The 23836-nt window shown below is 29.7% G+C and overlaps 2 protein-coding genes across 2 annotated transcripts, besides 8 other annotated features; one reads left to right on the top strand and one right to left on the bottom strand.

The window, feature by feature from the left end:
* Positions 1–3: part of a sequence feature (AT_rich) that runs on past the window's edge.
* Positions 4–30: 27 nt separating this feature from the next.
* Positions 31–5006, bottom strand: CMU_003790 (uncharacterized protein; the record flags this gene model as incomplete). The annotated part of the gene is made up of 2 exons (XM_002142853.1): positions 31–4878; positions 4983–5006. 2 exons carry the CDS (start codon positions 5004–5006, stop codon positions 31–33), a joined length of 4872 nt encoding a protein of 1623 aa, XP_002142889.1.
* Positions 3522–3556: a sequence feature (AT_rich).
* Positions 5007–5118: 112 nt separating the features above from the next.
* Positions 5119–5143: a sequence feature (AT_rich).
* Positions 5144–5230: 87 nt separating this feature from the next.
* Positions 5231–5256: a sequence feature (AT_rich).
* Positions 5257–5552: 296 nt separating this feature from the next.
* Positions 5553–5581: a microsatellite.
* A 116-nt stretch (positions 5582–5697) lies between these two features.
* Positions 5698–23676, top strand: CMU_003800 (uncharacterized protein; the record flags this gene model as incomplete). Its single annotated transcript, XM_002142854.1, has 1 exon — positions 5698–23676. The coding sequence occupies one exon, from the start codon at positions 5698–5700 to the stop codon at positions 23674–23676; it is 17979 nt and encodes a 5992-aa protein (XP_002142890.1).
* Positions 7041–7068: a sequence feature (AT_rich).
* Positions 11546–11577: a sequence feature (AT_rich).
* Positions 19369–19390: a sequence feature (AT_rich).
* Positions 23677–23836: the final 160 nt, after the last annotated feature.

The following is a 23836-nucleotide window of genomic DNA, read 5'->3' on the forward strand; positions in this document are numbered from 1 at the left end:
AATCAAATCACTAAAATTAAAAATCTCATTTTATATCATTAACCTATCATTGCCTATTTTCTCTATGTAATTTGAATTGAGACAGTTCCCATTTAAAAAGTTTATGGGTGGAATATTTATTGTAAGGCAATTTGGGGAGGATTTAGTCATAACCAATTTATGTTGTTTGCAAATAAGTTCATATATCAGAGTATTTAGCACTGAATTGTTGTTAGGGGTGTCTAGAATAAACTCAAGAAGTACACTTTGAACCAGTTTAGCAGTTTCCTGTACTGTAAACAAATTATCAGATGATATAAGCAAATTTAGGGACTCAACTCCTCTAGAAAGTACTACTTCAGGAATAGAGATAATAGATGAATTGCAATCTTCACTTTTACCTTCCTGATCTTTTAAAATAATTCTTTCTTTAATTATATAATCATTACAAATTGGAGTTGATCTAATGATACACTTTATAAGTTCAGAAATTGCACTTCTTAGCAAAATAAAGTGACGGTTTTCCATATGAGATCTTAATGGTGTATGAATATAAGTCTCAGGTTGTAGTAAATTACTTGTAATATTTAAAGGATCAAAGGAAAATGGTTGCAGTCCTATTTTCAATAGACTTAAAAGAAGTTGTTTAATAAAAGTTAAGTGAAATTCAAATTTACTTAGTATGTTAGATCCACTTTTCAAATTAATATACTGGGTATTAAACTGTCTAACATATTTATTCAATATTTTAAATGAATATTCAATCAAACTTGCTTCAGGGTAGTGTATTGTTTTTAAAATAGTATTTAAACATGCCAAAACAATAGTTTCATCTTGAAATACAATTTTTGAAATATCTCCTTGTTCACACTTTATTTCAGGGGTTTCCATAAATTGAATTCTCTTAGCAGAATACATAGTCATTAACTTCTCATCCATTTCAACATCTGTATAGTTGTTATCATTTACATCATTATGAAGTGAATTAATAAGGTAATCCCTCTGTTCGAAAGATAAATTTAGATTATGAACACTTTTCGTTGTTAAAAATTGTTCAACAATTTGTAATATAGCTTTTATTGTTAGATTTAATTGATGATAATGAATCATATAGACTACATTGTTGATATTAGAATCTTCTATATACAAGTTATTTCTTCCAAAAAATAGTTCTAGAGGAGTATTAAGAAGTGGTTTCTCTTTCTGCACCATTTGATTTATAACTTTAAGAGATTCCTGAGGATTATCCTTAAGTAAAGAATTTGTTTGTAATATAATATATGCATGAGAATATTCAATATTATTCCATTCTACTTCAAATTTTTTTAACATAGCAGGGATAAAGCGGATAGCAAACACTTCTGTAAGAAACTGCAAAATTCCAGAACTAGATTTTTTTGGAATATTATTTGGTGATAATATTGGAGTCCACCCTAACTTTACTAAACTCAGAATTACATAAATAGGTAATTGCTCAATAGGTTCAATTAAAGAATTTGATAATAGGCTAGTAATATTTGGGTAAAAATAAAATCCAGTAAAGCTTAATTCACTTGTAATATTTGAGTTAAATGCTTCATTTTCAACACAAGATGGTTCATTTGTCATTTCAGATATTTTTATTTTCTTATTAGTACCCAAAGTTATAATTGAACTTATTGTTTTGATAAGGAGCTTTCTTATTGTAAATAATAGACGACGAGCCTCATTTACTTCTTCATAGTATATATCAGACATGGATTGTTTTGAAAAACAATTTTGGAGAGTTTTATAGCTAATATCTTTATTCAAGGTTAAATAGTTCCACTCTGAATCACATATATTTACAAAGGGATAGAAATATTCATATATTTCGTCTTCCTCTCCTATTTTTAAAATATCAAACAGACTTTTACATAAAATAAATAAATTCTCAAATATTTGTGCCATAACTGGTTCTAAAGGATGGAATAATTGGAATTTAGTTGATGATGAAGTATCTAAATCTTTATTAAAGTTTCTATATTTTTTAGAATAAATATTTTCTATTGGTAAATTTCCTAATGTTTCATTTATATCTATTAGAAAGCCACCATTTTTAGCAGTATCAAAATTATCTGGAGTTTGTATATGACTAAGAACAGTTAAGATAATATTTAAACTATTTCTTAGTTCATTCAAATTGTTAAAAATTTTATTAGAGGACTCCTGAAATTCTCTAGTTTGATTATTTTTATCATTAATAATGGTAATATATTTTAAGATAGGTCCAAATAAAAAATAAGCAAATTCAGTCTTACTACAATGTTTAAAGAAGGGGTTTAACAAGAAATTAATTTCCTGTTGAATAAATGCAGATATCAATTCCGAAATAATCTTATAATTTTTTGTAGAACATACAGTTGCAGAAAGAGAGGCTATAAATATACTTTTTTCTTCATATGTAATACCTGAATCTAGTAAGCAGTTTTTTACAGTTCGAATAATTTCATTTGTGTAGGCATCAAAAATTTGAGAATTTAACATAATTTTGGTTAAAGCAGTTACAGTATGCTTTTTTAAAGTTGTATGATTCATTTGAAAATAATTATTTTTGCTTTCGGCATAGAATTTAGTTGATGACAAATGTGAAAATAACATTTTTAAGAATCCATTTGGAGTAACAACTGAATTCTTATCAGATAAAGAATCAAACCATGGTATTGTAAAAAAGGTTTGTTGTATCAAACTAACTTTACGGTACTCTAAATAAATTCCACAGAGTGTATCTGGTGGAAGTTGTAGAAATCCATTAAGTAATTGGTGCAACAACTGTATCCACCTTGATTCTTTGCGTTTCACAGTATCCATATTAACGTCATAGTAAGAGGATACTCGATGTTCAAGAGAGGTACAAACTGTTTTTAAAGGGTTAATAGCTGCATTCTTGTATATCCGTTGAGTTAGGATCTCAACAATAAAAAAAAGAGAGTCTAATATTACCCACTTTGGACAATCATAATGTATTTTATCATCTTTAACTGTAGATAAATTATTTGGGTTCTTATTAAATTGGGAAGTATGGGGATTACATACTAAATTGAAGGAATTATTACTTAGTATCATTCTGGCCAAGCGAATAAAAGTCTCAAATGTAACAGACAAAAGTCTTCCTTCATCCCAGTCTACTAGCATATTCAAAATATTCTGAACTTGACTTCTAATTTTACTATATGTATTGCTAAATGTTGAAAAATTTATTCCAGTCTTATCTTCACATCCTCCAATATTGTATTTGTCAGTAAGTTGAATATATTCCGAAACATGTTGTATTAATGGTAAAATTTTATTTTCCAAACATTTATTTTCAAAATCTACATTCATATAAAGTGGAGATATTGTTGTCAAAGTTATTGTTGAAAGTAGTTTATTCCATGTTGTCCAATGTTCAGATTTATATTTAACTGCAGGATCTCCAATTCTAAGTGCCCTTATAAATAAAATGACAAATAACCTATCAACAAATAATACTTCTGCATGTAACTCATTAAAGTATTTATAAAATTTAGTAGCTTCTAAATCACTAAATTTATTAATTATATAGTACTTTAAAAATATAGTCACTGTTAAAAGGCCAATGTTTGAAATATTTAAAGATGGATGAATGCTAAGAAGAATACAAGTACGCCATATAGAGATTATTGTATTAAACTTTGAGTTTGTATTATCAGCATACATATTATCTGGAATTTGCAAAATAGCACTAATACACTTTTCAACTGTGATTTTAAATAAATTAACAATTGCAAGATGCCTTTCATAAGTTTCATAGTTTGGAATACTTATCATTATATCTGGAACTAAAACCACATTCCTTACAAGATAAACAATTCCCATTATAAGACGATTAGTATCTTCATATTCTAACGTAGATATTATTGTTCTTTTATGCTTTTGTTTAGATATATTGTATATTATGCAACTGAATAAATCTATAATCTCTTCTTCTAGTTTATCACGCCACTTCTTAAACAGTTCTAATAATAAATGATCAAGTTTAAATTCTAATAAAGCCTTAATGTCAGTCATACTAATTATGTGTTTTAAACATTCTAAAGCAAGCTGTGTTAGAGAAAAATCACAATTCTTTGCTATTAATAGTGAACCATCTATTTGTTTAGTATTATCATCCAATAAACAATCATCACATAAGAGAGCAGCTTGTAAAGTATCACTTAAAATCTCCAATATAGTATTTTCATTACAGTATATACCAGATATCACTGTAGCACGTCTTTTAGATTGTAAGGAAATCGTAGTTGATGTTATGGTTTCTGCTATCTCTTTAACTATTCCCAATATTAGTTTCGAGATTACTGAAACTTTATATTTCAAATTTATTTTAAATTCTAGAGTATGTAATCTATGAAGTAACTCTTGCAGAATAAAGGTACGACATGCAAATATTTCTGTTAAAAAATCAGGCCAGTTATCTGGCCATTCAGCAATTGCTATTTTACTTAATATACAGCTTAATCTACGTACTGCTACAGGATACGATATCAGTGGTTGTTTATTTAAATCATTATAGCCTGATAAAGCTAATTCCATGATACCTTTCTTAAAATATTGCTTCTGATCTGTATTAAGGTATTCCCATTTCTCCAAAGTTATTGCAGAATCCAATAAAGAAAGGCTTATAAATTGGATATTTTCACTAATAGAATTATTCTTAAGTATAATTGAAAATTTCCTATAAATATCATTAAAATCTCCAATATATGTGTTAGTGCTAGCTAGTTTGAATAGTTCATGTATAATTGCCAGGATATTCACATCTTTTCTGCTGAATAAATCAAGCAAAAAGTGCTCAGCTGCTTTTCTTTGATTAGAATCTAGTGTGACCTCATAATTAGCTATAATAAGTATGGCATTTAATGTCTAAAAAGGTTGCTCAAAAAAAAAAAAAAGTAAAATTGGACCTTCATATTATAAATAGAAAACTTTTGCAAGTTTAGTCTTTACAAAAATTCAATCTAACATACCTCTTCTATTAATTTTTCAGCCATTACATGTAACTAGTACCTAAATTTTACTAGAGCTGATAATCTGCAATTATATAGTTGTGCAATAGCGATATTGCAAAGTTTGTCCCAAGGAGCTTGTTGAGTAGGCGGTAACTTTTTTTTTTTTTTTTTTTAATATTCATGTATCATCAATATTTTCTCAAGTAGGTAAAAAGTTTAGTATTTAGTCAATTTAATAAATTTATATGAAATCTGGTAATATCTAGAAATTAATTTATTTTATAATATTAAAGAAGATATACCTATTCCAGCAATTTATCCATATATATAATATATTCCATTTTCTTTATCTTGGAGCATACAAATTCTATATATTTAACAACTTTAATAGCAATACTTTTTATTACAAAGGATTAATTTAAGGGATATGCTATAAATAAGCTCCATTGATAGTAAGAAGTGGTCTTATTACCTATAGACATTTTTACCGCTGTATAACCACACTTAGTTAAGCGCACTAATAATCCAATATATAGGGAGTGTGAGTACTTGCCACAGAAAAAAAAAAAAAGAACTCCCTAACTCCAGTTCTTTTTTTTTTTTTTTTTTTTCTTTTTAAAACAAGGTATCACTACTCAAAATTACATTCGGTATTATTTATATTACCTTCTAAGATTAAGATAAGAATTTTTCTTGGTTTGTCTTGCAAATTATTGTAATGCTTTAGATAAATATGTTATTTGGTGCCTCACTCATAAAGGCCCTATTTAGGAATATTCTTGAGAAATTTGGATCGGATATTTTGGGAAATTGGGATCTTTCAGAAAATATTGAAATACATAGTTTTTCTCCATTAGATTTGGAATTGACAAATTTTCCAGTTCCTCAGATATTATTCGATATTGCTGAGTTACCATTTATAATTGTATATAGTAACATTGGGAATATCCGGATATGTGTGAATTCAGATAAAATAGTGAGTAAATCTAATCCTATTAATATTGAAGTCAAGAATGTCGATATACAGGTAAGGCTTGCAAGTCCTGATGAGTGGAATATTTCGAAATGGTCCAAAAAGATACTCAAATCTAAAAAAAAGCGTTTAAGGGAATGGGAAAAATTTGTTTCTCCTTGGTCAACAAAGTCGGTAGATAATTCTTTAACTCAGTCTATTGAGACATCTATAGTAAATTCTCTAGTCATTAATGCATATAATATTCATGCATACATTGTGGATGATGATATAGGTGATTCTCCGTTCACTTTTGAGATATTTGCGGATGCATTAAAAATTAATTCTCCTTATAATTCATTGGATTTGTGTGAGCAGGAAAAAGATGGTTTAAATAGTAATCTATTTCAATTTTTGTGGATTCGATTTTATGGATTTCGTATTATTTATAAAAAGTTTAGTGAATGTTTACTATGTTCAATATCGAAGAATATTACTCCATCTAAACATTATGAAGATAATTTAACAGCAGAAGTTGAAAATAATAATAAATCACTTTTGAGTTTTTTGCAGAATCTTATTCCGTTCATACGTTCTGATAATCAATATAGTAATGAAAAATTAAGTGCTTTGGATTATTTATGCTGTTCCTTTGGTATTAGATCTCCTTTAAAAGAATTAAATATTCACAATGGTAATAAAGAAAATATGGAATCAGTAAGTTTTGAGAATTCTACAATAGGTGATATAAATAAAGGTAAAGAGACTAGTAGCACGGTAAATTTATTTAATCCAAAACATACCCAGAATGGGAATTCTAAATTTATAGACATTCCAGATAATTGTTTGCATGCCATTGAGTTAACTCCAGATATAGGGATAGAAATACATATATTATTTCAACGATGGGATATTCGTGCTTTAAAAGCACCTATTTCTTTGTTTCCACTAAGCTGTGAAACTCAGGAAGATGTAATAAACTTCATCTCTTCATGTAAATGGAAAGTTAGTAAACTAATTTTTTTGCCAAAATCTAATTTATACACTGGTTCTCAACCACCCAATACTAAAGTTGGTTCTAACTCTCCTATAGAATTAACATCTACTATAGATGCATTGAATGCTTTATTTAATTTTATTAATTATATTAATGAATGGACAAGCTTTTTAAAGGCAATACAAGCTATATATTACAACCGGAAAACTAGGGCTCAAATGGAGTCATACCTAGTTAGTATAATTAATGCTAATAGGCAGAATTATACAATTTCTGGTATATCAAACTTCTTAGCATCTTTATTATCATCATTAGAAGATGAGTTACCAATAAATGATATTATCTCTTTGCATGTGGCAGCTAATTATTATGTAAAGGAGAAGCTAGGGAGTCTACATCAGCTTTGGATTCCCTGCAGTAATATTGAAGAGATCAGCCTTTTATCAGTACAAGAATTCTTGAGTGAGTTAGAAACTAAGAATAAAGATATTTCAAACTTATCAAATAATAGTTCATATAATAAAGTTGAATATTATAAGCATGGAGATATTTCAACTTTTAAACATTGGTTTGATTTTGATAGTGCTTTAGAAGTTGTTATTCCGAATATTAGATGTAATATTTTGTTAACAACTATTGATGACATAGATGCAAATATTAGACCTTTTCCAAGTTGGATAAAATCTCTAATTGTATGCAATTTAAATTCAGGTGTTTCTAAGCAAAAAGTCGTAAATTTATTGGGAATTTGCTCAACAATCGTTATTGATGGAACTATTTATATGATATCTAATAAGATAACATTTTGTCACAGAGAAATCAATATAAAATTGGGAAATTTTAGTATCTATGAACGAGAAATTGGGTTGATATCTGTACGAGCTAATTTAAATAGGACTACTTTGGATATAGATGAGATATACCTAGACAAGAAGTATGAGCAACGAGATTTTAAATCTTTGCAGAAATTCACATCTATAGTATTTAATTCAGTAAATTTAGATTTTTTGCCATGTTTTAGGATTTTAAGTATTGACTCAGTTCCTATAACGAAAGTGAACATCAAAGCAAATAATTGGAATTCTTACTTAGTTCCAGATTTTGTATATACGGATGATAACTCCAATCGGAACAACAGACATATAAGTAACTTTATAAGTATAAAATTACATCAATTTTACTCTTCTGTTGATTTAACACATATGAGGAATCAGTTACTTCGGAACTCATTGGGATCCTTAATTCAGGATAACTATGTGGTAAACAAGGAAAGTAATGGATATGGTTTTAACTATATAAATATTGGAATTCCAAATTTGAATATATCCAGTCTAAAAGCAATATGGAGACTAGGCAATATATTACCATTATGCAAGTCTAAGATAGGTCATTTACTAATGAGATGCAAAAAAACATATGAAACTGATTTGATAAGAAGCTTATTTACAATGATAAAAGTTATAACAAAACAAAATGAAAAGATGACTATAAATCTACGATGTTTAACGATTTCTTCACTTTTTCCTCCAGATGAAACATTTACTACATTTTCAGCTGCAGATTTATTTTATATAAGAGAGAAGCAAATATCTTCTACAAATTTATATAACATACGTGAAACACAGATGTATAAAAACTTACTTAGAAATAAAGATTTAAGTTTGAACAGTAATCAAAGTGCAGACTTTGCTTTATTTAAGGTGGAAAGTTATGTGAAAGTTCCAAGACTTGATAATGAGATAGTTGAACATATTGAAGATACTAATACTTCTGGAGCTTACCCAAATAACTTAGAAAATAAGGTTTTAATGATAATTAACGATATTTGCTCTAGGCCAAATTTTTTCATAAATAACCTAAAGTCATATCACATAATGGAGAGTAGTCAATCTGTCTGCAAAGATGATAAGGTATTTTGGAGTATGGATGACCTGAAAATACCCTTTGATACATTAGATTCAAGTGAAAGTTTACTTTACAATGATATACTGCAATATTTCTTACAAAATAGCTACATAATAGAGTTGAGTACTTGTATGAGTGGATGTAAACTATTACTTGAACACTTATTTATGGAAATTTCATTTTCTGATATTTCTTTAGTGGTTAGCTTGAGGCATTTGGGTATATCATCAATATTATCAAATAGATCAGAAATGTATATTTTGGATATGAGAGATTTATTTTTGCATTATAAAGGTTTAACAATGGATTTAAGACTTACATGTATTCAAATTAATCTTACTCCAATATCTGTAGCATTGTTAAGTGGTTATGAATTCTTAATATTCCCAATGCAGGGAGTAACCGATCTCCCTAAATTATTTGCAAAATTGGCATCTTTTTCTGATGGTGAAATAAAAAAAAAGAAAGCTATTGAAAAGTCTTCCAAATCATTATTAAGCTTACTACAGAATTTATCTTTGAATATTCAATTTTTAGGATTACATGTTTATGATTCAAACTCACTTGCATTTGATTTTGTGTTATACAGTATATCATTAAAGTACAAATATACCAGTTTGAATCAAGTATTAAAATTTGTATTTAATTTAGGTGAAATATACATTCAGCATCTCCATTCCATATCACTTGATTTTAATCCAGATTCCAGATATTCATGGGATAATGAACTAACAAATTATAATGAGTTAGTAGTCCCTTCAGTTATCTTCTGTAAATATGCTGGCCACTTAGTTCCGCATAGATCTTCTCCTTTAAATACTGCTAAAGATAGCACTTTATATGTATTAATATGTGCAAATCATGACACCCAGAAGTTAGATTTATCAGATTATTCATTAAATAACAAGAAGTCTTCTCAAACTCCACAAATATATTTGGAAGCACAATTCAAGATAGAAGATTCAATACTAAATAACAAAAATGATAATTATGATGCCAATGCAACAAATATAAATATATGTGCTAGTGAAGTTAAAGAAAACAATAGTAGTGTTAATATCAATGTAACAAAAGCTGAAATAAGTGAAAGAACTTATAATAATAAGGTAAACTTCAAAGTATTTGCAGGCCATATTTTCTTTTCCTATGAAATTGCTGGCAGGATTCAAAAGGTTTTAAATGATTATAAGAATTTAGTATCAATATATAAAAGTGAGAAGAACATTCTTTGGAGTTCACAGTTTACTGACAATATAGTTTCACCAGTACTTCTTGCTAAAGCTGTAGGTAAGAAAGATGAGATCGAAGAGAAAAGTTCCGATAATATACTATTAGATACTAATTTCACAAATTGTTGTGGATATAACCCAAAATCACTCATTAATAGTTCTAATAACTCATATATTTTTGATTGGTGCATTGTATTGGAGAATATAACTCTTCATACTCTTCTAGGTATAGAACAACTATTGTATGAAGGTAACAACATAGAAAACAGGTTATTAGATATTCATAGGAAATCACTTCAATATTCAGGTGATAGTTTCACAATAATAAGGCCTCTATATTGTTATAACAATAAGAGCTTCAATTCTAATTTTTATAATCCAAGAATTGCAATTTTAACTGCTGAGTCTATTGGTGTCAGAATTAGTTCATTTATAAAGATAGCTTTTAAAAATATACCTGGAAATCTAGGAGATTGTTTGAACTCTGGTATTAGTATAGCTCCAAGTGACAAATGTGCTGGAGATTTACGTTTTTGGAAATTATATTTACTAATTAGGGAAATTGATATAATGATACTAAGAAATGGCACCTGGGGCATACTTGATTTCTCACTTAGAAGAGTAAGGCTATTATTAAAGTCCCACAGTAATGAACCGGTAGTGAATTCCAGTAAAGATTTAGACATAATTAATATACTAAATGAATTTAATCAGAGAAGTATAAAAAGCCTACTCCATTCAAATATTAGTAATTTTAAATACATTAAATTCACTATACGTGATTTTTGTATATGGTCTATTCTGTATGAAAGAAATAGATGCAATTTCAGTTCTAAATCCAGTGAAACTTCTGGGAAAGAAACTAGTAATATAGAAACTGACACGAATATTTTTGATATGTTTTATACAAATATAGATTTTAGTTTAGAATATGTGTGCTTAACACCGGAACGAAATGCTTTATCGGAATATTCAAGTATTTTGTTACCAGAATTTACAACTATTGAGAAATGTCGAGAAATTGAAGATACTGGGGAGAATACTAATAATTTGATTCTACCAGGATGGAGTTATGGCCTTATATTACCCCCTCAAACACCTTTTTCTGATAAAACGTATCTTCAGAATTCAACACCAAAACTTTTCCCAGTATTTGGTAAAAGGCCAATTCCTCGAAATAATCTGGACAGTTTAAATAACAAAGAAATAGGTAAATCTAAGGAAGCACAAGCATACAGTCAAGGAACAGATTTGTCAGATTCAAATAGTAAGCTAAATAGACAATTATTTAAGAAAGATAAAAAGAGAATTATACAGGTAAATTCAGGTAAATTCTGTAATGAGGCAGAAAGTATGCAAATTTTACCTCTTTTTTCATTCGAAGCCTTGCATCAAGATATTTGCAATACTGATAGGTCTATCAGTGCTAGTGTTGTTATTTCTCCAACATTTATGACTTTACTACCAAATTTCCTTAGGCAATTAATTGATATCTTTCATTTTATTAATAAATTTATGAATTTTAAATATCAAACAGAGAATGACATCAGTGTAGATAAGTCAGAGACGAATTCTGAAAATTCTAAAGATGAAAATTTACGAAATATACCTATTACTACTTCTACATCTCTTCAATCAAATAATGTTACAACTTCTAACAATTTATTGAATGGAGATATTAAAATGTTTCCAGATGACCTATGTGTATCTGATAAGGTTTATACTTCTGAATCGTGTGAAACTCCTGATGCAATATTAAACATACTAGAGAAAATAAAGGCAATTCCCTTAAGTTCAATATCATTGAAAGCTCAATTACATACAATAGTGATGACTTTTCCTGAGTTCCATGATACTATATTAACTCAAAGCATATCATCTGAGCACTTTGATGGTTTTAACTACAGCCCATCTAGAGATAGATACTTGGTAGCTACATTTTCAGGTATTTATAAACCAGCTATAGCCGTTAAGTGTAATTTTAACATTTGCTATTTGAAATTAAATAATGGTGAACTTATAGGAAGCGAAAATACTACTAGTAATGATGGTCAAGCTAATTCAGCTAAATTAGAACTGGATATTTGTAATATTAGATTACAATTCCCTTATGTCCAGAATATTGGTGAGAATTTTGTATTTGAAGAAAGTAGTTCACTACAAGGCATACGCAATTATGAAAGCTCTGATAAGAGTCTTCTTTACCCAATTCTGGATATCTTTGTACCTTCTATACATTCATGCTTTATATTAACTAAAGTAATTACTTACTCTTCTAGTATTCAAGCGGATCATGATGAATTAAGTGATTCTGAAAATCTCTGCAACTTAAATGAAACTGGAATGGTCCTTGGATCCTTATCAATATCTTCAATATTCGCTTTTGATGCTGCAGAAATTCCAATAATCGAGAATACTCATTTGATAAGGAATAGTATTTTGAGAGATCATATTAAGAATGTATGTGTTAATAAACAAGGTAAGAGATATTCAAATGGGATTATAAATAGTTACAATCCTGAAGGAAATGTTTATTTTGATGATTCAGAATTAATGGCCATGGATAGTCAAATATTATCTATTTCATTTAATTTAAAAGGTTTATCTATGGAGAGTCAATTGGAGATTAAATGTTTCAGATTTATATTTAGCTTAACGACTGTTAATCTCTCAGTCCCCTACATACAGAAAGTTTTAAGTTGGTGGAATGATTTATGGACTATTAGAATACGCTTTCCAAGATGTACTAATTCTACAATGAGATACTTTTTAGTTGATATGTGCAGTGACAAACTTTATTCATCAAGCTATGGCTTAACTACTAGAAGTCAGAATAGCAATCAATACGTTAAACTTAGTGGCTTTCCAATAAAAAATAGTGAATTCTGCAATAGTGTTTATACTGTAAATATTTACGATTACTGGCAGCATGAACTTACTAACCCCCTTTATTTTCCACTAGACATATCTGTCCCAATTGTACTAGCATTACCTCCAACTTCAATACTTGTTTCTAATGTTCGACCATATAACGCAGTCAGGAGAACTGACAATTTTACACCTTCACTATTAAATTCTTATGTTAAGTATTATGATTGTGAATTTAGATTTAAGAAGCTAATGAATTCAAAGCAAACACTATCTACATCTGGGAATTCATCACTTACAAATATTGGGAAATTAGGGAATATTTGCTTTACACCTAAATTAACAGAGCAATTTCCTACTCTTTCTGAGATTTCCAAAATTTTAACAGGAATTAGTAATAGTCGAGAGACAGTAGGCATAGAAGATGATTGCAATCCAGTTTATAAAGATAATTATGAGGAATTTGGGGATTACCCCTCAAGATCTCAAATAAGAGAGAATAAAGATAGAGAGAACAAGAATAGTCTAGGTATACATATTTCTGAAGAAGATACTAATAAAGTTGTATCTAATTCTGTAGATGATCACTTATTAAACTCTGCAATGAGTGGAATTCATAAAATGGTGAAGATAGTTCGTTATCCAATAATATATAGCTGGAGCGCAATCAGACAGAAACTCTTGTCAACTGATAAATCGAATTTAACTACAAATATTGGTCAGAATCTTGGCTCTGTTAATGAATTCACTAAAGTAGTTGATGAAATTAATCTTTCTAATGTAAATGATAATTTTTTAGGATATAATGGCGTGCATTCCAAAGAAGAGCTGTCACGTACAAATAGTGACTCAATAGAAAATATAAAATGTGAAAAACTTGATAATGGACCAGCTATTGATGAACCAGATAAACTAAATTTTGGTGATGATAAACTAGCTAAATTTAAGGTGCTATCAACTATAAGCAAAAAGATAAGCAAAGTAGGGAAATCAAGACGGACAAAATCTCGGGATTATAATACTTATTCATCAGGGGATTATTTAAATAGTGGAGATTCAAATGAGTGTACTCAATTAGCAATAGAAAATGTCCAGACTACTCAAAAAAGTAAACAAAGACTAAATATCCAAGTTATCATTGAAAATCTTGAAATATGGATTCATCGAGATGTCTCACTAGAAAAAAGTGGAGATACACAAATTATAAAGGACTCGCAAATCAAAAATTCTAATATAATTTCTTCCAAAAGGCATAATAAAAAGTTTCCACCTGAATTGACTCTGGAAGAGGCTGCAATAGACTGGATTGCCAAGTCCGTTTATTGTGTTCCTCCAGTAAAAAGATGGAGCAGCAGTATTAACGAAAGTAACTCGGAATTACTATTAAATAAAAAGACAAATATGTCCATGGAACTTAAAGAATACAAATTTGATGGTGGGAATGTAGAATTGCATTCTCCATCTGAAGGACATCAATATAATCCTTTTTATCAAAACTTACTTTATTCAAGCCAGGGTTGTAATGAAGATGATGAGTCAGCGTGCTCTTATAAACAACCAAATTTGGAATATAGCACTAGAATATTGTTTCCAAACACATTTGAGATATATAACTTCAGAAGAAATATTGGGCACTATGATCAGACAAGTTTTGACTATATTATGAAGTCGAATAGATATGGTAGACGACAAACACTTGCAGTACACAGAGATACCAGAGCATCCTCAAATAGTCACATTTTCCCTATCAGAAATTCATTCAAAGGATCTTATAATACAAATTTTGACTTTGCTAATGTTCCTAAAGGTGAAAATTTTAATTCTTCTGGTATATCTAGAAATTCGGATAGAATAAATTCAAATTCACAAGGTTTAACTGAAGTTTGCGGACGTAATCAATATAAGTCATATGAGAATAACATTAAATCTTTTGGAACTGCATTCTCAATACTAATTAGCATGAATATAGCGATAGATATCACGGAATATGATTTCCAAGTTTCTGCTAATTGTAATGAATTGCGGATACTTCCAGGTTTTCCTATATCATTAAATAACAAAACTTTATTTAGTAGGTGCAACATTTCACCCAAATATGAAAAAGATGGTGAAATTACTGAACCAAAAGAATCTAATTTACAATTCTTTTCGGTTCCCAATAATTATAATTATAACTATTATAGTATTATGTTTCAAAAAAGGTGGCTTACAATTGTAAGTCTAAATGGTGGAAATATATATATGCCATTAGCTTCTAACTTACCTTCATCAGTAAAGCGTGATTTCCTTCTGTATTTGAATGGTGCTAAACTTTCTATTAAACCATGCTGCACTTTAAGATCTAAACGTTCAGACATCTGGACAAGTTATGAAACTAGTGTTGAGTTGTATATTGGGGAAGTGACGATATCACTTTCTATGGACCTGATAAGGGAACTGCAAATTTATAAAGAATATCTGTACTCTATTAAGGGTAACATAGATAAATATACTCTTCATCACCCAAAGCATATTTACTCTTACATTTCACCAGAGAGTATTTTATGCCCATACATACATACTGATAGCTTCGATGTTTTCAAGGGCTCTGGAACTCCAGCTAGCTCTACATTTAAGAACAAAGGTAGATCATCAATTGTTAGACAGCCTCTTCCTCTTATGATCAATCCTACTGAGCCTGAAGATAAAATAAGATGTATAACACCTCAAGTATCAATTGTTGAAGCTACTGAGGAAATTAAATGTCAGTTGGAAACTTCAGATGAAGGGCAACTAAGAAGTAATAATAATATTTCGAGATACAGTGGAAACAAAGATGTTATTGATAGAGAACTGGACTCACAAGTTACATCTTCTGAAGATGAGGAAGATAATACTAGTTCTATATGTGAAAATCAAGTTGTACTGTTAACATACTCCGGATTTCCTTTACCCTCTTCCAGGTCTTACTATTTACCTGAGTCTGCTAAAATCCACCTGCAAGAACAAGTAAATTATGAAAGACATAGTAATAGAAGGTTTGGCATTTTCGTATCGGAAGATTTGAATTGGCCTAGTATGGAAATGTATAAGAAGGGTAATGGAACTTCTAGTGGTAGAAAATCATTAATATCAGATCACTTACTTTATTCTTCTATTTCAAAAATTATTAGATTAACCTCTACTTCTTTAGAATGGTTAATGGCTAAAAAGTATACTAATAATTCAGAGAAGACCATGCGCAAAAAGAACATACTGTACTTACTTAAAGTTCATTGGGATAAGTGTAATCAGTTCATTTTTGAGTATAATCAGCCGTGTTTTGATGTAATTATCTATAATGATTATACTGATCTACTAAGATTTTCAGTTGAAACATCTCATGGTATAGCTCAGTATCCAAATGCACTAAACTGCAAATTCAGAAGTATAATTAGTACAATAACTCATGATCCTGTCATAGATTGTATGATTACAATTATAAGACCATTTCTAGTCAATTTAGATATTAGCCTACAAAATCAAGCCGAATCACTAAATTTTCAATGTAAAAGTAAAAGTAATAGTACATATCCAAATTTAAATTATAGTCAAACTTATATGGATAGATCTTTACTACGTTGCCAAATCATGCTTATTAATTTGCGTACTGAATCTATTTCATTAGAAATTACATCTGGGTTTCTGCAGAATATTAAATTGGTCATTAGTGATTTAGAAAATTTTAACTTACTTGGTCTTGTCTATGCATACCAGAGAAAGATCCACACAGTAAAGATTATTAATGATATGGGACAATCTACCCTCTTAGTACAACCAATATACAGTATTGGTGATTATCCAGATATACTTAATAATACGACAAATCCAAATTGTCTCAAATTTGTAAATTACTTAGATACACCTTACTTTGCAGATTCTTTGGGGTACAAAAGTATATCTGTGAGTGGATCTAGTATTAAAGGTTTAAGAACACAGATAATCAATAGAAATGAGTACTGTCATGCAGCAGTTTACTTGCCAATATATCTGGCTATTCAGAAATTTATTCATCGTAAGGGTCAGAAAATTGCAGCTAGATTGCAAGCTATGGAGAATAGCGATAATGAGAGATACTTAATTAAGCTAGGTGATATATCAGAAAAGACTAATCTAAACAGAAGTTCCAATATAGGTTCATCAGTAAATCGGATGAATGTTTCATCTGAAATTAAACACTATGAAATATCTATTCCACAAGCGACAAGTACCATGATTATGCATAACACCCAAGATATTATGAGTGATAGTGCCAATAGTGCGGTAAATTGTGAAGAATCAATCAAAGATTATACTGCAATTCAGAACAAATCAACAAAAATCACTGTTAAGAAGAAAGGTAAGAATAATGTTACACAAGGTGGAGGCAAATCTTCAATTTATAACTCCAGTGTAATTCTGAATGATATAACTAAAGAAATATATAGGCTCGGTGATACAAGTAAGTCTTATAACTTTCAAGGTTCGAAACATATGTGGCTAAGTGGGAAGATGTATGACTTATTATATGGTTCAACGAGAATTGTTGAGTCTGAATTTTATCAACTAGCAGAGCAGTTGGAATTGGCTACACCTTACTTGGGAGGAAATGGGGGGCTAGAAACAATTATACATAGATTCTTCTTGACACAGCCAATATGGTCACTAGTAGGTAGGATGAAGGATGACACTATGCATATGCGCTCATATCGTTTTGGCACACTGGGGTTTTTGGTGGTTTTGGAACCAGAACCTGGTGCAAATGCAAATGAGTGGATTTGGACACTAGGTACTTGTGTACAAATTGAAAATTCAACGAACATTACATTAAGAATTACTGTCACATGGAGGCATGGGATTAGACGTTTTTGTGGGGCACTATTTACGGACTCAGATAAAGGAATAAATACTAGAATTGAGAATGGTTCATATATGTTTCCATGTATAGATATACCCCCTTTTTCAAGAAGATCAATACCATTATCTTGGTTCTTACTCAGTGACATGGAGCCGATAATTGTGCCAATACTAACTAAAACTGTTGAACAGGAAGATGAAGATGATCAACATTTACTTAATATTGGAAATATCCACGAATTTAATAGAAACAACTTTACTGATTATTCTGGAAATTCAAATAAGGACAATTTTACTGGGAAGCACAACTTGGTTATAAATAATAAATCTGTCCGTAGAATACAGTCTAAACTACATCCAGTTCCCTTTTCTACACTTAGAAAGTTGATATATGAAATAATATCTATTCAACCTGGCAATGTAACTAAGGCAAATATATCAACAGAGTCATTTTCCTTGATATTTGAGACACTGATGGCATTTTCTGGTCGTATAAATGTGGTGGATATACCAACTGTTGACAAGTATGTAACTAGTTATCGATATACTATAGAGATAACTCCATTTATGACAATGATGAATATATTACCATTCCCAATCCAGATTAGGTTCCAAATGAGTAGTGGGATAAAAATTCCAGTTGAAGCACTCGCACTCCAATATAATGTAGTACCAGAAATAAAGTTTCCTAATATTATTGCTTTTGCAGAGAATAAATTCAAATCCTTGGCAGCTAGTAGTATTGATGATAATTATTGTACTAAATATTTGGATAGCGATTCAACTAATAACTTAGCGCATTCAAATGACGATGGAATAACTTGTAATGGTAGTACAAATGATAAATCCAGATCTCGAAATAGTATTTTAAATAAACTTGAGAATATTTATCACGATGAATTTGCAATTTTAATAGAGTTTTTATCTGGAAAACCTGTAGATATTATACTGCAACCACAACAAGAACTAGCTTTACCCATTTTCCGTCAAAAATTAGAGATGATATTATATATTAATGGTTGTCCATTAGAGGGGTGCTATTTTCCGATTTATACGAATACTTCAAATAGTCCAGAATATATTCAAGCTCAAAATGCACTAATAAATGAGTTTATATATCGCTCCAATAAGTTTTCAGTATCTTTTCCATTTGGAGACACTATTAGTCACAATGTTAGTCTTGATAGGATAATTGGCAATCCTTATAATGCTTGGGGACCATTCTATAGTAAAGTATTGCAGAACTATTATTCCAAAGTATATTCAGGCTTAGAATCAAATGGATTAAAAAGTACTAACAACAAACTTTATGACTGTCTAAATCATTTAACAGTAAATATAGGAGTCAGCTCGAGACAAATAATTTTTTCAGCCTTAGCTCGTATAGAGAATACTACGGATTCAATATTATGTTTGTTTTTGAATGAAAATACAAGTTTGAATATTTCATCAGCTAACAATACCTCAGTTCCATTACCACTTCCACCATTTTTCAGATATTTTACTTCTCATGAAAATATGAAAAATCTTCGGATAAGCTCCTTAGCAATAACAACATCTTTACCTACACTTCGCAAATATAATATTCAAACAATAGCGAATAATATAAAAATAAATTATACTTCCAAAATTTCATCTAAAATTGATATATCTACTACTGGTGTATGCATACCTTTAATAAAATTACCATTAATAAAATATCAAGAAAAAGTGTCTAATGACATATCATATCAAGCTGAATCCAAGTCAGAGAATTTAGAAAATCAAGATAACAATGATACATTGGTTAATACATCTATATACGAAGATAATATTAATAATGGGAATAGTCAGATGCTCACTTTTGGAGTTGCCATTCACCAGAATGACTTACTATCTTATATGAACTACCCTGTTGCAACTTTCTATAATCGCTGCGAATTGGTTTCTCGATTACCTTTCCCTATATTGATTCATAAATTTACAACTGCAAGAGAAATGCATCAGAAAATCCAATCTTGTCTCAATGAATGTGAAGATTACGAAATATTATCAAAAGAGGCTAGTAATGCCACATTTATTTTCCCAGATACTGATAAACAAAAACATTCTACAGAATTTCATAGAGTACACAATAATAGGCCAAATGAGCTAGAATCTATAAAATTACCACCAATAACATCTCTATCTTCAAGTATACTATTAAGACCTAATGAAAGGAGGCCATATCACCAAGTAGATCCAAGAATATGGATTTCAAAACCAATAATTAATAGTAATGATCCATTTTTAACATCTCGTGATTTTTCACTATTTTCTGGTTGTAAAATAGAGTATTCCTCTCAGCCGAGTAAATTTCAGGTTGCTTTATACCCCCAACAACAAGATGTTCGTGCATCTAATGGAGTTAATGGAATTAATTCAAGTAATCAGATAGGCTCTACTTCAAATAAATTAAATAGTACTGCAAAGTTATCAAATTTTGCTACTCCCTTCTTATTAACATTACAATTGATACCTGGAATACTAGGTAGTAGTACATCTAGTGCAGCTAATGCAACTATAGGAAACTCTGGTTATTTCGTTATTTTTTCAGTTGCTGAAGCTCCATTCTTCAAAATATGCAATTTATCAAGTTACTATATTGCATATCAAACACCAGATACTAGTAAGGTCCACAATTATTATTATCGTGGGAAAAAAGCTGTTTTTGGGGCTACTTCAAATGTTCAGCTTGGTGATTTTACGAATGAAAATAATCCTGATAGTGATATAGACGATATAGATTCATCTTTGAAAAACAAAAGAATAGTGGATGTAGATAATACTAAAAATTGCTATTCATATCCCAATTTAGGAGCAGCAAAAAGTGCAGATATAAGCGTTATTCCACCACATACAAGTATACCATATATTCCGAAAGATTGGGATTGTGAATATATAGGCATAATGCCACTGAATGTGAAGAAATCTAACTGGACAACACACTCAATTACTTCAATAAAAGATGAGATTTATGTAATAACATTTGTCAAATATGAGGAGATAATGAAGGTAATTCCAGCTACTGATAAATTACAATCTGCTCTTAACTCAGAAATAGTAACTAATATAGAGAATAGTCCTAAAAATGAAGCTATAGAATTACAACCGGACTATAAAATTCAATTAGGAAATAGTGGTACGGTCACAGATATAAAACCTACAATAGTAGATAAAAGTAATATTCAAAAAAATTCGAAACGCATAAAGTATGGAAAGTTATACATTTTCTTAATGGTAAATTCTCAGGGAACTAGAATCTTAATAATAATGGAGAACAGAAAATCAGCAGAAAAAGTTCTAAGTGGGCACTTTGCAGTTCTCAATCAAAATGTAATTCAAAGTGGATTTGGAGATGACCACTTTGATTTCAGTAAAAACTCAAATATTGTTATGAATTCGTTATCAAGTGAGAATAATCATCAAGTAGATGGTCTATCTTTATCTAGTAATATCGAGAAGACTAAATCTTCAATTGTTCAACAATCAGCTATGAAATATTATTATATAAGTAAACTCTCTTGGATAGGCTTAAAATTTTCCTTTTTTATTCCTAGAACTAGTGTATCATGGATACATCAAAATGAACTAGTAATAGTATGGCACGGATCTCTATTTCAAATTGTGGGAAGTATTTTGCCTGATAATATATATTCAATGATGATATTAGACTTTACATGTGATTTACTCATGAAAAAGTGTATGGAGTTAGCAGGATTAGAAAATAGTACTTGGAGAACTGAGCACACAATTAAAGGGTCTTTTTTTGACACACCTTTCAGGAGGAATAAAGGGGTAGCTTTAAAACCACTATTTTCAGATGGAATTGCAAGTTTAATAAATAATGAAGAGAAAATTCTGATTCCAAAGCAGAATCCAGATATTATAGACCTTGATATGGGAATGGATATAATGGGAACATTTAGTAGCAAATCAATCAATATTGTTGATCTAGATGAAAATAAGCACTTTGAATATATAGGAGGTTATGTAAAAAAAATTTTCTTATTTCTAAGCAAAAATATCAGAAATATGGGTGGATCTTTTTCAGTTGGAGAAAATTATGCACTTAGACAGGCTTTGCTATTATTAAAACGGACATACAAAGATTGTATATTAAGAGAAAAATTTTATGCATCAAAATTTTATTTAGATCAGAAGAGCTACCCAGATGAAGTTCAGAAACAATATTCAAGCTTCAAAGTATATTCGCGTAGTCCTAGTGATTTGAAATATTTGAAGCATTCTTTATTTAATAGTGAATTTAAGTCAAAACAAAGTGTTTTATTATCACTTTATGATGATGCACTTAACTCAATGATTCAAACAATATCTCTACTTTCAAATCAAATGGAAAGTGCTTTACTAATAAATGGACGATTTACTATAAAAGTAGGACTGGAGTCAATTCATATAGATCACTTCTTACCAGGAGATATTCCTGTAATTTTAAAAACGACTAGTAACAAAAGATTATCTTCTTTAAATAATAGGCTATCTCATAACCTATCTATTAAAGCAAAAAATATAGAGAGAAATACTGAGGAAGTAGAAACTCAAGCAGAAAAGAAAGAGAAATATCAAAATGATACAAATGAAAATCAAGATCTTCAAGCAAGTATAAATGATGATAATATAGAAGTTTGTGATAATAATAGTGAAACAACTAAGTCCAACAACTCAAATAATTCAAGATTTATATCATTAACAATTGCTCATTCATTGATGAATCCAGTATATGCTCCAATATTTGACAAAATAATTATAACAGTATCTCCTATTAGCTGTAATTTGGAACGTCTTGTTGTGCAGTCATTATACTTTATGGTTTTTAAAGAAATAGAAAATATGACCAACATAGCTGATTCAAGAAAAAAAGCTTTATGGATGAGCTCGACTCGTCAAAAACCATCAATGATTCAGTTTAGTCAGCGAAATAGCCTACGTAAAAATAGGTCTGGTCCTTTAATCTGTTATGTTTCTGGTGGATTTAGCTTACCAATGTATATAACAAGGACACCTTGGGAACAACTGAGAATTGGTCGACCGATGTATATTAGAACATTGGAAATTAGTGATGTTGCAGTCACCATATCTATAAGGACATCAGATGATACAATTAATATAGACACATTAACATCTGAAGCACTACTATTTATGAACATCTTACCTCTAGATACACCACATATGATACTAAATGTAAATCCTTTAAAGAAAGATGCTCTCGTTGCTAATTTTGCTGAATTTTTTCATTTCTTATTATCATCTTATTCAAGAGAGTTTAAAAGACGTGTCTTGCCATCTGTAGGCGTATCTCATTTGATTGCAATATATTCTGGATTAAAACGTGGAGTTTATGCTATTATAACTGAGGTCCATCGTGGATTAAGTGACCCTGAACTATCTAGCTTAGAGGGTTTGTTCCAAGGACTAAGGATTGGTTTTATACACTTTTTTAGATATTTCCTTGGTGGTACCTTTCAAACAGCATCGGTCATATTTAATTTTGGTCATAAATTATTAGGAGGAAGGAGGCCACGTCCAAATAGCATCTTAGATGCAATCTGGAATGGAATTCTTGGGTTCTTAATTGATACATTTATAACACCGTGGGTATTACTTTATAAAACTCCCACAGATACTTTTAGAAAAACAAAAAAGAAAATGAATTTTACACTTGCTCTAATATTCTCACTAATCCGGATTGCAATATGTCCTTTATTTGGATTATTAAACTTCCTTGCATCTGTAACTGAAGGGTTAGCAACTGCATTAATTGGAGACTTTGAACAATTTGTCCATATTCAATCTAGATCTGAACTTATGAAGGAAATAGAGAATAATAGATATCATGAACATGATGAAATAAGGAGATTTGGGGTATAAATCTATCACAAATAAATATATAGATTTCACTCCGAAATTAAATATAGTATAGCTTAAACATAACGACATAATATATCATCTATATCTTAATGATAATGTTATGAAGTGATGTGAGACAATAGTGTACTTCTTGAAAGGTTAGTTAGATATTTAAATAGCC

Source organism: Cryptosporidium muris, genomic scaffold, assembly GCF_000006515.1.
Source record: "Cryptosporidium muris RN66 scf_1106632373429 genomic scaffold, whole genome shotgun sequence".
NCBI lineage: Eukaryota > Apicomplexa > Conoidasida > Eucoccidiorida > Cryptosporidiidae > Cryptosporidium > Cryptosporidium muris.